This window comes from Amblyomma mixtum, chromosome 3 (genome assembly GCF_055824585.1).
Source record: "Amblyomma mixtum isolate Tamu chromosome 3, ASM5582458v1, whole genome shotgun sequence".
NCBI classification, from domain to species: domain Eukaryota; kingdom Metazoa; phylum Arthropoda; class Arachnida; order Ixodida; family Ixodidae; genus Amblyomma; species Amblyomma mixtum.
This window is the reverse complement of record NC_143014.1, coordinates 128021022-128035308: the sequence shown is the minus strand read 5'-3', so window position 1 is coordinate 128035308 and position 14287 is coordinate 128021022. Positions and strand designations below refer to the sequence as shown.

The 14287-nt window shown below is 44.4% G+C and overlaps 1 protein-coding gene across 2 annotated transcripts in view; it reads right to left on the bottom strand.

The window, feature by feature from the left end:
- Positions 1 to 3332: 3332 nt before the first annotated feature.
- Positions 3333 to 14287, bottom strand: part of LOC149351789 (cytochrome P450 4c3-like) — a 30599-nt gene continuing 19644 nt past the window's right edge. For both annotated transcript variants that reach the window (XM_089581116.1, XM_089581117.1), the window contains exons 5-12: positions 13106 to 13299; positions 12937 to 13006; positions 12543 to 12669; positions 8383 to 8580; positions 4981 to 5154; positions 4831 to 4897; positions 4546 to 4725; positions 3333 to 3846 (exon numbers count right to left, since the gene is read on the bottom strand). In XM_089581116.1, coding sequence (XP_089437242.1) covers positions 3689 to 3846; positions 4546 to 4725; positions 4831 to 4897; positions 4981 to 5154; positions 8383 to 8580; positions 12543 to 12669; positions 12937 to 13006; positions 13106 to 13299 — 1168 coding nt within the window. In that variant the 3' untranslated portion in view covers positions 3333 to 3688. The remainder of the gene's footprint in view (positions 3847 to 4545; positions 4726 to 4830; positions 4898 to 4980; positions 5155 to 8382; positions 8581 to 12542; positions 12670 to 12936; positions 13007 to 13105; positions 13300 to 14287) is intronic.

Below are 14287 nucleotides of genomic sequence, written 5' to 3'. Positions count from 1 at the left end.
CTGGTTGGTAACACAGGAATTAAGGTGCTTCTGTGGTGACCAATAAAACTTTGAAGAAAAGGTTACCTCAGTTTTTCTCAATTCAATAGATGTTGAAGAACAAAGAGCGAGCACTTAGTACCAAAGTTGTCATACTTTCTTTATAAGTCTGTCAGAGGCATGGCTGCCGTTGCTTGAGCGTATATATGCCCAAACGACGAACTGTCAACTTGTGTAACGACCAAAAAAAGCAACATCATTGAGAGCATCCATAGTATCGTCCAATGTTTTACCTCACTCTTTGCAAGGTCCGCTCTTCTCGCAGTCGGCGCCCTCTTAATCCCAACGAGATGAAGTCTTTTGCGATGCGTGTAATGCCGAATTGTTAGCGGCGCTCAGTTTGCTGTATCTCTACAGCTATATATGTCTACATACGACAAGAAATCAGCAGAAAATAAAAAAAACGAGCATTGTTTGGTATGTTAGAATCGGTCAGACTGTTTGCTTTCATGGTTATTTAAGTAATATATGTGATAAGCTCCACGCGTTCATCTCGCAACGAGAATTTGCGAAGCAGATCTGAAACATGCATTGTGGCCTGCGCTGGCCAGAGAACGCGATACCCCAGATGTTTGCATGTGTGGTTGTTGACAGGAGATATCCGCTATCGGCTGCGTAGCGATAGGAACGCCTCTTTCGTTGCGCTTGGGCAGCATAGGTGAGGAGGAACAGGAGGAGGGAGGGACTCCATCTCGCTTGGTAGCGCGCCTCTGAGTGGTTCCAGAAAGATTAAAACTGCGCAAAATTCGACGACACAGGCAACGAGGAACACACAAAACTCTACGTTCCTCGTTGCCTATGTCCTCGTCTTTTGCGCAGCTTTAACTTTTCTGGAACTACGGACAAACTAGCCCGCAAGAACATCCTACTAAAGCATATCTCTGAGTGGTCTACGCGCAGCGCATTAGCTACCATAATAACAGCGCTACTGCAGAGCAACTCGTAAGAATCTCAACCATGAGAAAGCCGAAAAAAAGAAAAAAAGAAAAAGTTGAAAAATATACTCGTGAAAAAGGTTACGCAAGCTTGAGCAGCGCCCCTATTCGCACAAGGGGCGCTGAGAACTTAGTGCTGAGAACTTAGTTACAACCATATGTAAAGAAAATTGATTCATTACGCTTTCAACATGTCCCGACTGCAGTCTTGAGACTTTCGATTATTATTTTTTTTACTGGGAATGTTTATTTATTTGCTTATATGTTTCTTAATTTATGCAGTTACCTCGCAGGCTCCAACGGGAGTACTATGTGTGAGGGGTTACACCAGAAACTGGAGAACGGGAGCAAAGTGAACATCGTTATAGAGTAGGCGTAATGAGGAAGATGCTTAGCAGTCGGAGCAGCAGAGCCGAAACGCGGCGTGAGGCGAGAGCATCAACTGTTCTGGGACCGGATCTGTCCTTGCCCGCTCTAACCGGCCTTCACAACCAGTCATCTCTTGCCAATAAAGGCCGTTACATAGTAAATAAATCAACCAACTTGAAAATGGATGGAGGAGAAAACTCTTCACAATAGAATACTACAAATTTTTTCTTTGAAGATAACGAGGCCAGAGAGATGACAACGTTGTCTGAAAGATCATTCCAATAAATGATTGCCCATGGCAGGGCTGATGATTTCAAAGCGGCGGTTCTTCTGGAAAGGAGTTTGAAACTTGGGCGATTCTGCAATTGGTTTCATGTGCGACTCGGTATTGTAAGAGATATGATGAAAGGATGATGGCTATAAACATTTTATGGAAAGGGCAAAGAAGTGCTATTGTTCTGCGATATTCTAAAGACGGAAGTGACAAAGGTGTCTTAATGCAAGTCATGCTAGAATATTGGGTGTAGTTTGGAGCAGTAAAACGAACGGGACTATTTTGTATGCGCTTTAGGTTTTAAATTAAGTAGTGCAGATGAGGGGACGAAATGGAAGACAGGTTTTCAAGCTGAGGGCGAACAAATGTTTGATAGGCGAGTGGAAGTGAGCGGGCGCGCCTGTGATGTTTTGTTTTAGAGGGCCTAATGTACGGTTAGCTTTGGCAGGAACTTTTTCTATATAGGTTGTCCATGAGAGGTTGCGTAGATGTGCGCGCGGAAGTCACCGCAATATACCACACCTATTACTCGCAGTTAATCAATAAACCTGACCATGAGGTACCTCAATATAGCTGACGTAGTATAACTGACTTTGTAACTTCATAAATAAATAATCCACGCGCTACCTTGACCACAGGCGCTTTAGTTCGAAGAAGACACAAGAAACGTCGGCGGGAGGGGGGGGGGGGGGGCTTCTGGCGACGGCGTCCCGCGAACAAAGGCATCTAATCCCCTTCGCCGGTGCTGCGGAATGCGGCGCTTCTCCCGCACTGCGCTCTCCCGTGGAGCAGACACCGAGCGGCGGTGGCGGAGATCCACCGTCCGCTTGCCCCTGAGAAGCCCGACAAAGCGGAGGTGGAGACGGCTAATTCGACCTTCCCTTCTGAAGGGTTCACCGGTGTGAGCCGTCAGATCTCGTATCTCCTACGGCAGGATCGCCGCAAAGAAGCCAACGACCCTTTTAGCCTGGTCGGCCCGCGGCAAACCAAACAGTTCGCGACTGCAAGGCGCCAAATTCCTCCTTGCCTGTGCGTGTTTCTGTGCGGTGTGTGCGGTCACTTGGTGAGCCTATGAAGAGGCTAAAGGCCCATTGGACGCTCGACCAGCTACAGAATTCCCTAGCTAGGTGCCTGGGAAATATCAACTGTACTTAAGCCGCAATCCGTTACAACGGATTACAATGTTACAACGCTTCATTTCTTACTTTTTGGTCCCCTTGTTATTTTGTAAATACGTAAAATAAACCTTCAAGTTTGCTGCTTCTCCTGAAGGCTTCCCTCCGTAGTCTGCCTACTTCATCCTCATGCGGGGAAGACATCGGTTTCGATCCCCGAGCACATCAGCACCTAGAAGTTTAGAGTAATTAATCAAACTGTTTGGTCGGAAAAGGCCTGACTTTTTCAAAGCAGTCTGCAACAATACTGCTTCAGTGTTCGTCTCGCCAAGCGTGCCAGCTTTTTTAATACCTTGGTTAATATTACGCGGGTCACTCCGTGGAGTGACAAGCCGTAGATTTGGCGCTGAGACGCCTGATAGAACGCATAGGATTTACTTGTACAAAAAAGCTACTTATGACGTATTATCAAGCTGCAAAACAAAGCACGTGTTCATCCCGTCACCTTTTTTGTTGAAAGAAACTAAATTTCATGATTGATTGATTGATAATATTTTAGGGTGAGGAAATAAACTTGCTTCATGAAGACAGAGAGTGGTGTCAGCATTCACATTTTATTCCATTACATTCTTCATCACTCACAAACATAATAGAAAATGCTTTAGTAGGTTCAGGTTATGAAGACACTTCGGAGCCTACGTCGTTATGTTATCAATGGCTTCATCTTTGCTGTAGTCCACGCCTAGTTATTGCTTTCTCTCGCTTTTAGTAATTCGTGAATAATTGTTAAAAAATACTGTCAGCTCTGTTTTTAAATGTACACGAAAACTTTTAGAGCAAATGCGTGTGAGAATGATAAATTTTTAGAGGAGGCATGCAATATCGATGCAAGTTGTCTGTGAGGTGCGATGAAGAAATGGCTGAAACTATGACTACGAGCACTTGCGGCTGTGTGACTAGCGTAGAGTGTACTGAATTCTCAGACCACTTCTCGGCCTTAGCACTAATTCGCTGACAATTTCAACTTGGTCACGTTGATCCAGAGACTTCAATGTGAAACGACGAAGGATGTTTGCAATAATGATCTTTTCTTCAGCAAGTGCGAATTTTTGTCCTACAGAAATACAAAAAGACAAAAAAAACAAGATTATTGAGCGACAGGCACAGCTAATTGCTTCGCTTAATTTGTAAGTACACACAACTTGGGGGCGCTGAATACAAGAAGGATGACCTTGGCTGCCTGGTACTGATCAACAAGAGTGGGCATTCGCGGCGCCCTCTCCGAAGTAATCATCTGCAAAAATTCGGTGTTTATCTCCTTAAAGCCACTGAATAGGTCTTACCGCGTGAAGCCATTGCCTTGCATGAAAAATGGCTAGATTTTGTAGCTTCTACCAACTTTGAGCAATTTGCAATTCTGTGTGGTATTTACGCATATTTTGGCATTCACTCCAAACATGGCTCGGAAAAGAAGAGTCCTAGGCTCAACTGGGAGCTCGACCTCTATTTGACTGTCGAATTTTGTTGCCATTCATGTAGCTCTAGTCCACAGTTAGGTGAGCTAGCCATTTTATTGTCTTGGGCAGCCGGAAAATTTAGCAATAGTAACAATAGCACCTGGAGTTAGTGCCGCAATATCCACTCTAAAAATATGTTCAGCAGAACAAAGTGCACGCAGGTGGTGTGAGCGGGCATCAGGATATAGCATCCACCGCAGCCGTTATTGCTGGCGCGCAGAGTAATCCTTACTCACGGCAGAAAGTGAATTAGCGGGCATCAGCGTTTCATAGAGAGAATGGCGCCAGTATCTTACCGATGCAGTTCCGGGGTCCTGCTGAGAATGGAAGGTAAGCGAACGGGTGCCTTCCATTTGAGTTTTCCGGGAAGAATCTCTCCGGGTGGAATTCTTCCGGCTTAGGAAAGACTTCAGGATTTCGATGCAGGAAGTACGCCGAAATCTGCACTATTGTTCCGGTTGGAAGGGTTGCCCCGTCTTTTAGGATAAGCAAAATGAAATGTGTTACTGCACAAAGTACAGTCACTCTTCAGGAGCAGATCGTCAATTCTGCAAATGTACTTACTGAGTGGCAGGCCTTACCTATTTCAAAGGGCTGTTCGCAGGTCCTGGACGTCAAAGGTACCGACGGATATATTCTTTGCGCTTCCTAATTGCAAGAAAAGAACGAAAACTTGCGTCATTCATTTTTTTTTTCTTTTTACGGGGCTTAGTCCTTCATCCGCATAGTACCTTAATTGCGCACTCAAGGTACTTCATCTTCTTCAGGTCTTCAGAGGTTACGTAGCGTTCTTTGTCATCCCCAAATATTGAGTCTAGCTCTTCGTGAATCTTACGCTGCTCCTCCGGACTATGGCCAATGATGAAGAGTGCCCAGCTTATCCCCATCGCTGTCGTATCATGGCCCTGCAAATGTAAAGAGACAAAACCTCCAACACGTTCTATCTGTCGACCATCGCTTCCTTAGTAGAAATGTGCCTCAAATGAGCTTAAGTAGCAGTTAGTATGAGTATTAATTATGAAGCATATCCTGACGCAAGGTGCTTCATAAGTACAAGAAAACACTTCAAATTATGAGGCATTACTTCTTTCAGTGCTTGCTGTCATTTCTAAATAACTCTAAGCGTTTTAAAAAAAAACGTTGTACATGTGGGTGCAATAAAATTGACACAATATTACTGACGGTCGCCTAACGAGAGGAGGGGTTATCTGTCAGGCACTTTATTGAATGCAAAAAATTAGTTAACAAAGATTATTTACCTTTAAAGCGTTTGGAAATATTGGAAAATTTTGAAGGAATCAGTAGACCGTAAAAAAAAAGCCAAGAACGCGCAGTTGCTAGAAATATTTGAGCGCCTAATTGTTCCATAGCGGAAAGGAAGGGTGCAGTAAGCGGAAACGAGATTAAGATAATGGCAGCTCGAGCGCACTAATGATGCTTGCGCCTGCGCGAGGACACGGGTGTTTAAAGGAGACTTTTACTGCTGAAGTAACGGTGACAGTGAGTCCGTCGCAGCCATCTAACTACAAACGAAGTACTTTGCGCGCTTCCAAGCTCGTATCATGATAAAAGCGACGCTTCATTGTGGGAAGCAAAAAAAAAGTACTCAGACTACAGACCTGCTTCGCGCCTGGGTGCTTTAAGACGCGAAACATCATTTCTGTGTGCGCTGTTGTCACGAGACAAAAAACTGAAATCAGTCGGCAGCCACAGAAAACTACTGGTTGAGCAGGGTACAAAGATAAAGAACGTAAGGGGCTTTGACATATGCGACTCCGTTGGAGCAACAGAATGCAACATGTGCGACAATACAATCGCACACAACATATTTAGCACCATACGAATCTCCCTGCTAGAAAAATAAGATACAATTTTTTTGCTTCTCGTCCTAGTAATCAGTTTTCACCATATTCACTTAATTTTGTACCTCGTGTGACGTATCCCCTCCCTGGTTAGGTGAAAGCATTAAAATGATGAGAGGAGCGACTTCCACCCCCTTTCTCCAAGCGAGAAATTGTGAATTGCAAAACCAAATTGACCGCTATTTCTTAAACGATCAAAAATCAGGAAATGCATTGTGCACCTAAACCCACCCTTTCCCAGGATGGAATAAAATACAGGCACAGCAAAAGGGAATGTGCGCTCACTGTGCAAATTATGTGAGCAGGCGTTTGACCCCGAATCACTTATTAAGGCGGAAGCCTTTAATGTCTCATCGTTGTAAGCAGCAGTTGTCGACAGAAAACGTCACGCTTTTCAATTGGTGGAAACGGTCGTGACGTCAAAGTGCGCGAATTTCAAACGGGGCCAATTGTACTTGGCTAGTAACCATGCAACCAATTGAAGGGATCGTATAGTGATGCTCCAATTAAGTGGGAGTGAGCGTAGTTAATTGCTTAATTCTTCAATTAGCCTAATTAGCTTTACTAGTCAGGCCATATAAATAAATAAAACCGATTAAGAAATTGGTCGAGCTCAGGAATCGAACCCCGGTCTTCGGCGTGAGAGACGAGCATGCTATCCACTCCGCCATGCCAGCTCGATGGTTTGGAATGAACAAAGGCGCGTCTAGTGAATACGGTGTCTTCACTCACTCTCATCCTCCTCCATTCCCTTCCCGCGAGGTTTAGGTGTCCACCGACAAATGAGAAGGTCTGTTCGATTCAGAACTGGTTCTCTGCACTAATTCTGAAAAAGTTCCGTTGGTGCCGGCGCGGTGCAATTCCAGTTTCTTGGTGCAGGTGCAGCGCGTCAGCAGCGTCACAAATCACTGGTGCGGAGATTTTCAATCGAGCGCGTGCACGCACAGGCCTTGTCGTCTGCTATCCGGTTCTCGACCGTCGAGGTGTGTTGTGTTGCGGTGCGTCGCGTCTGTTTTTCGTGCCTCGTGGAGTCATGGACTACGACATCGCCGAAACCACTCTTATGGAATTTTCTGAGTCGTCAGACAGCGAAGATGAGGAAGCCGACGTGGTGCTTTCTTTTGCAGCAACACAGTTCGGACAGACCGCAACAGAATCCCCAACTACTACGAAAGCGTAGTAGCTAGGTATTTCAGCTTCGAATTCAAGAGGCTGTTCAGGCTGTCGCGAGAAACGGGAAAAAACTTCCTTTAGTTGGCCATTGATGTTAACAAACAAAACGTCGGCTGCGCGCGTCGTCTGCTTACGCCGTCAAACACGTGCACCACTATACTGCACCACCCTCTCTGACGGTGCCGCGGTTCTTTGCACCGAAGCGGCACCACGACTGCACCAAAATCAATCGCGGACGGTGGTGCAGGGGGCGCTGTGAATCGAGCGCTTTGGTGCAGCGCACCGTGAACCGGTTCCGGCGGTGCAGAGAACCACTGCTGAATCGAATGCAGCTATTGACAGACACATTTCCTTTCCTCAAAAACCAATTTACTGACGAGCGAGGCGTGGAACCGAATGGGCAATGGCGTTCTATGGACTCCTTGGCAGCGTTGCAAGACGCTGTCGCGTTCCACTCTTAGGGGCATCAGTGACCACACTTTAGGTCAAAAAAGTGCCCCCCTGAATTTTGTGAGACAGTTACTGCGTAATTTCCTTTCCTCAAATACAATTTTCATTTTCTTCATTACGGCTCCTCTTTATCTATCTTCTTTCACTCCCACTTCCTCCCTTCCTCTACGGTGCGGTTCAGGTGTCCACCGAGATGACAGAGAATTACTGCGCCATTTCCTTTCCTCAAAAAGCGTTGCGTTCAAAGGGCAAGGCATCGCGCTGAACGGGTAGTGTTCCGTGGACTCCCTGGCAGAGCTACAACGCGCTGTCGCGTTCCACTCCTAAAGGCGAAGCTTAAGCGTCATTAATTAGCAGTTAATTAGTATTCAGGCATTAATCAGTAATTAACCATTAACCGTTAATTAGTGATTTGTCATCACTTGGTAATTAGTATTCAATTATATGTGACCCCACCGGTGCCACAGAAACAGCGAAGGTGGTGCGGAAAACGCTTCCGCCTCTACCCACTTTAGACAATCAAAGTGCCCCCTGAATTTTTCCTTCGTACAGATAGCACATAGGTATGACGAATTTACCCAGCGATATCAAAAAGGAATGAACATGAAATATACAGACAAACAAAAAACACCCCAGGCAGTGATTTACCTCGAACATGAAGGTGTCCACTTCTTCTCGTATATCTTCCTTTGTTATGTTTTTTTCATTTTTGAGGTGTTCCAGAATAAGAAGGTCCAAGAAGGGTCTTCTATTTTTAATACCTGTTTCGTAATCGGAACTTCCATCGAGCTTGATTGTCCCATCGCTGATTGCGGCCTCTAACTCTTTCTTTCTTTCTGAAATAACCTAGTAAATGACAGAAATGAGTAAAGGGGTATTAACCAACAAATAGAATTTCAGCGGAACCGCATGGTGCTCGCCAATGAAAAATTCCTATCGTTGACAGATGAAGTCCCTCTTTCACCCCAATCGACCTCTATAAGTAGCTGCTGTCGCAGAAGCGGGGATGATGAGGACAGAGAGAGATTTCGAATGTGTGCAAAGATATCGAGAATGCGTCTGGTCACAGCCGCGAGTCAAACTCCCCTCTGCTTGGAAGGCGACGGAGCGTCCTAACTGCCTGGAGAGCTTTCCAAACTTTTGGTCAAGTGCCTGATACGACGTCCTCCGACAGAGGCCTGCTTTCGAGACACGCCAGTGAAGTGACCAACGCTTATCTTTCCCTCGAACATGTGAGACAAACCAAGATTACATGCTTCCAGTTCTACGGACGTGACAAGAAGCACTGTTTAGGGCAGTCCGGACGTCCAATCAAACACAGGAAACACTTCGTATAGGCCATGCTCCATGTCCTCCTATGTAGAATACGGCTTGCGTGGTCGAGCTAAGTGCTACAGATTTTACAAAAACGCAGGGGCAATCAATTGAAGGAGAGGGCTGAGTCGGGCTGGTTGGTTCAAGTTGAATGGTACGGCAAAACAGCGCTGACGGACGGGACGGAAGAAGATGAGACAAACACAAGCGCATGTGTTTGTCTCATCTTCTTCCGTCCCGTCCGTCAGCGCTGTTTTGCCGTGCAATCAATTGAATGCTTGGGCTGCAGTTCTGGGTATTTAGGACTAACAGGTATACTAACATGCGTCGTGGTTGTTGAGCTCACAGATTTACGATGGCCTGTAAAGCATGAACTCCGAAGCTGTCGATGGTGCACGCCTGACGCCCGTGAGACCAAGCATATCCAGGCCCCGTTTAATTGGTAGCTTCAAAACCGTGGTGATGAACATTTTCTGGGCCTGGTGGCCAAACGTCTGCACGGTCCAGCCAGGGTGTTTAGGGGCTAGTTTGCATTTGCATTTCTTAGGCCGACAAGTTACTCCGCTTGTTGATAGGTGATACTTTTCGCAACTTATAAGTGTCATGTGTTCTGCAATATCATGTAATGATTCAGCTGAAGTATGGTAGGCTCATGGTACTTCAGTTCGAAGTTTTTTTTATATACTTCCCGAAGGAAGTTTACTCGACCCGGCCCTTGTAAATTAGACACTGTAGTGTTCAGAGGTTACGCACTGGCAAAAAGCGGATAGCTCAGGCATCTCGGGCGTTGCGCACGCCAGCGCTAAGTGTTGTGTCCCAAAACGTTCCGTTAATAGTGAAAAATTTGAAAAACGAAATAGAGCAAAGCAGTTTTATCACAGGCCCTGCCTTAACTAGAGGGAGATTTCAAGTCCTGCAGCACTCCAAAGAAGCCCTTCATTTCATTTCTACACTTCGATTTCGCGCCTTCACTCATTTGCGGCACAGATTCCGGACAATTTTAAGGTAACCATATGGTTATTTTTTTGGAACCGGTTTGGCGATTAACTGCTTTTCAATGTCGATTTACTAATGAGAACAATTACTATGAGCAGTTTATTTTTCTTGCGAGACTTAAAACCCGCTATTTGAACACTGAATTTCATGATTACACCTCCTCTTCACGATGAGATAGACTATAAACATTTCTTACAGTTGCATATCCTCGCGTTTGTTTATAAGGGTCTGTACGTTAGCAGTTAAAATATTTTTCAGAACAAAAAGGCGTTGAAACGGGCAAACGGGAGGCGGGGGGTTAAATCAAAGCGGAGTGGAGTTTGTGTTAACCCCCGGCGGCAGTACTGCTGTCATGGTTGGAAGCAAAATTTTGGCTTTGTTGAGCAAACATAAAAGTTGAGCATACAAATATAATGCAAAGGAAATAGAAAAGTTGAAAAACACTCGTTCAGTGAGCGTTAACACGTATTTTAAATATATCGTGTTTATGCTTCAGCTTCTTTAACTTAAAGGAACACTGAACACAAATTCAAGCTGGCCTGTATCGATCAATTAGCACATTCTAACGGCAAAGGCACTGCTCTCACTCTAAATGAAGCTTTTTAGTGTTAGAAAAGGTAAAAAATGCAATACAATTCGCACAATCGCCTGCGCAAGTGCACTGCAGTGCGCCAACGCAGATTACTGGGAGCAGATCTCAGAGGCTAGGCTATAGCACCATTTACTTCAAAACCGTGATCACGGAGTTTTTCTCGTTGTATATGTAACAAGTTTGAAATGAGTGGCGGAAAATTTTCAAACGCAAGCTTCTCAGCAATAGGTGCGCCTTTTGTCATAATACAAATGTCAAAACACCCTTGAATGTAGTTTCACTTAGAAAAAAAAATATATGGATTTGGCCTCATTGCCTCTGAAATTACGCCACACAGGTGATACTGGCTATTTTAGTTTCACGGTAACAGCAGCCATGATGAAGCAGCTTTGAATCAGGCGTTCTGATAAGATCAGCATTAGTACATTGGAGTGCACTACTTGCCCCGAAGTGGTGACACTTATAGTTGCTGGCTAGCGAGGTGTCCCAGAATGGCTGCCACCCCGGTTATGAAAAGCATGGAAAGCATGTGCATAAGAGAGCTGCTTTAAAGTTTTAAAGTCATTACGAAGACAAAAAACTCTACAAGGTATACAATAATACGTAAGTACTAAAATAAATTTTGGAAAATAGTCGTAACTGCAGTAACATCACCTTGCTGAAAGTGCGCCTCAGCTGGTAGTTTTTTGTGCCTAATTATGAACCGAACTTACGCCCATTTCACCTTCATAATGGGATTAGAAGATGCATTTATGAGCATAAAAGATGTAACAAACATGAAATAACGGTTCCAGCTGAGACTTTCAGTTAGCGTGTATATGACCTCGCATATAACCTAAATATAACCTAAATGGTAGCTATGTCTCAATATTTTATACGTGCTTCCTAAATCTTCTTCAGAAGCAATGAATTTGTTCTACTGTACCCAAAAACAGCAACTGTGCTCTGCATTATAGAGGGAAAGCTCCGGTTGTTGAGGTTAAGACATGGAAAGATTGCGCCAGACACAAACACAAGGCAAAAGATGAGGAGTGAAGTCCGCGGTGATGCCGTGGTGCATAGGGTATCGCACAACCTTAAAAAGAAGCGTATAAGTTTAAAGTACGGTTGTCTTTTAACCGCAGTCCAAACTGGCAAAAATATGCATCCCCATAACGCCCCGCCACTCCCTTCCAAAAAAAGAGAAAAGTGGTTCCGTGAAAAAGTATGCACGCGCTTTGCGGAATGCACTACCGAAATGGTACATGATATATTTCTATATTGTGGGGAAATCGTGTATGGGCCAAGCTAGGCGCTGCATGAATGCTCGCGCACTGGAATGTGAGATATGCTTTTCGAAAGAGGAGTGCGCTAATTTGACTTAGCTTTGTGAGGCCTGCAACACGTGTCGGCCACGGCTGAACGAGGTCAATATTATGAGTAGAAGCCGCAATATTGTCGCACGGGAACTGATGGGGTGTTCTTCGTAATGAAAAAGAGCCAAGACTGTATAAGCGAGACCTCACATACGCTATGCAGAAGTCGGAAATTCTAGATAAGGTGTTCCGAGATATTGACTTGCTGCTTCTCAATTGTTGAGTTTTCTTGCTGCGCATATGCTCTATTTTTCCCTCATATTTGTGGTGGCCAACCTTAAATAAATTCAGGTGTCAGTGCACTTGTATCGTGTCCTGCCTTTTGTTTGTGTCTTTCGCGACCTTCCCATATAGGAAGAAATGCGCCAGCTTGCCCAACGTTGTGTTCTACTCAAGAAATTTGAGTTGCCCTGGTTGCCGACAACGCAACATTTCTCTTTAAGCATTTTTGAGTCAATACAATGGCTCAAGCCAACGAAAAAATTCAGCTGGCGAGATGAAAATCTCAAAATCCACACACAGAAACACAAAAGAATTTTGGCAAAACTCACCTGTCGTGTGAAAGAATGTAGTACATTGAGGCACTCATAGTACTCTTTGCCGGCAGCAGTACGCTTGAATATGAAATCTCTCTGCAAAAAGGGGCTCATAGTTCTTTCAACAAAGATCTCCCCAAGCCTGAAAGAAAATTTGTTGAAATTAAACTGTTTTTGAGTATCTAGAATTGGAAACATGCTTGAATGGCGTGAAACGAAGGAGCTATTTTACGCTAAACAGCTGACTTTGCTTTCCCATCTCCTACTTCTTTCCTTACCATCACTTACTTGTTTCACTGGTAGAATAGACAGGGCTAAAAGCTAATTCGACCTTAAGGTTTACTGCACTGTTCATTTCTTTGCCGTGTAAAGTTTCAGTATCTTTAAGGGGACAAGAAAAAGAGGTTACCTATTTACCGCAGCTACGTAAGGACTTTTCTCGTTAGACTGAGCTGATACAGAGGTTCCCATTATGGTTTCTGCAAAAAAGAAAGGACACGGGTGCATAGTACATGTAAAAAGAGAATCAAAGTAAAAGTTTAGAGTAACTGCTCTCTTTTGCACATTTACAGACGCACCGCATATGATGTCCAATGTGCAAAGCGTGACCAAAGGTACGGTGTCAAACTTTCCTCCAGTCTGTGAAAGCCTTTCAAGCTTATTAGCAAGAATGATGGACTGGGCGTTTATAGTCGGTGCAAAGTCCTCCAGTATCCTGAAGTGAAAGGCCGGGGTGAATAGTCGCCTCCGGGATCGCCACTTTTCACCTGTGCTGCAAATAGATGACCAGGCAGTCATATAGTTCGGGCAGTCTAAACAAGCTTTGTGAACATGCCTAAAAAAATTTAACTCAAAAGATACGGTAAAACAGTTGTTGTCGTTTCCTCTTCCCCAGTACATACAGCTACAAGCAAGGGCTGCAAAACAGGGCTGGTTGGTGCTACACCGATGGGAAAAGCGCAACGTATAGCAGAAAAATCTGCTTTGAAATAATAACAGGGTGATTCAGCTTGCTAAGCAGATCGAACCAGCGAATAAACTTCAGTGAAATGGGAAGCAAGCCTTTGTGGCACGTTCACCAGGCTTTGTCTTGCCACCATGTAAAAAGTCGCTGTTGTGCTTCAGAAAACATTATAGGAATGTGCTCTTGACGCGCGGTAGCTCGGTTATTCTGTGACTGAAAAACAAAGTGGCCACATGAGACATCCCTGAAGAATTATATACATTTCTTGCCAAGTTTTTAGTAGATTTTACTTTTAACCCATTCATTTTCCTTCAGTCTCAAGAGGGCAAATGATCTCAGCTTTACGAAAAACAGTGCGCAATGGGTCATAGGCAGCCTGGTTTCCAGAAACTTTTTTTTTTGCACAGCATTATTTTAAGTTTAGGCATCGACAGTGTACCAATTATAAGTCAAAGCTTCATCAACGATCAAGAGGTTGGGATAGTTAATTATTTCTGTCTATTTCGGGTCAGCACACAGAACAAAAAATATATATGGTGCCTTTATTTTGATGGCAGCAGAGTTGCATATGACACGCATGGTAACCGACAAATTCACTCCTGGCACGCTTTGAATCATTTACGAATAACCCCCAGAGTTTAGTTTTTTTCGCGAAGTTTCATAATTCACCGAATTAGGAAAAACTGAATGCGCTATGTTCGCGCTAACGCTAATGACCTAACGTTGGCAGCTGTTAGGCCTGAAACATTTTAAATGGAAGAATTCAGTCACTCTGGATTTCAGGAGCCCATCCCCT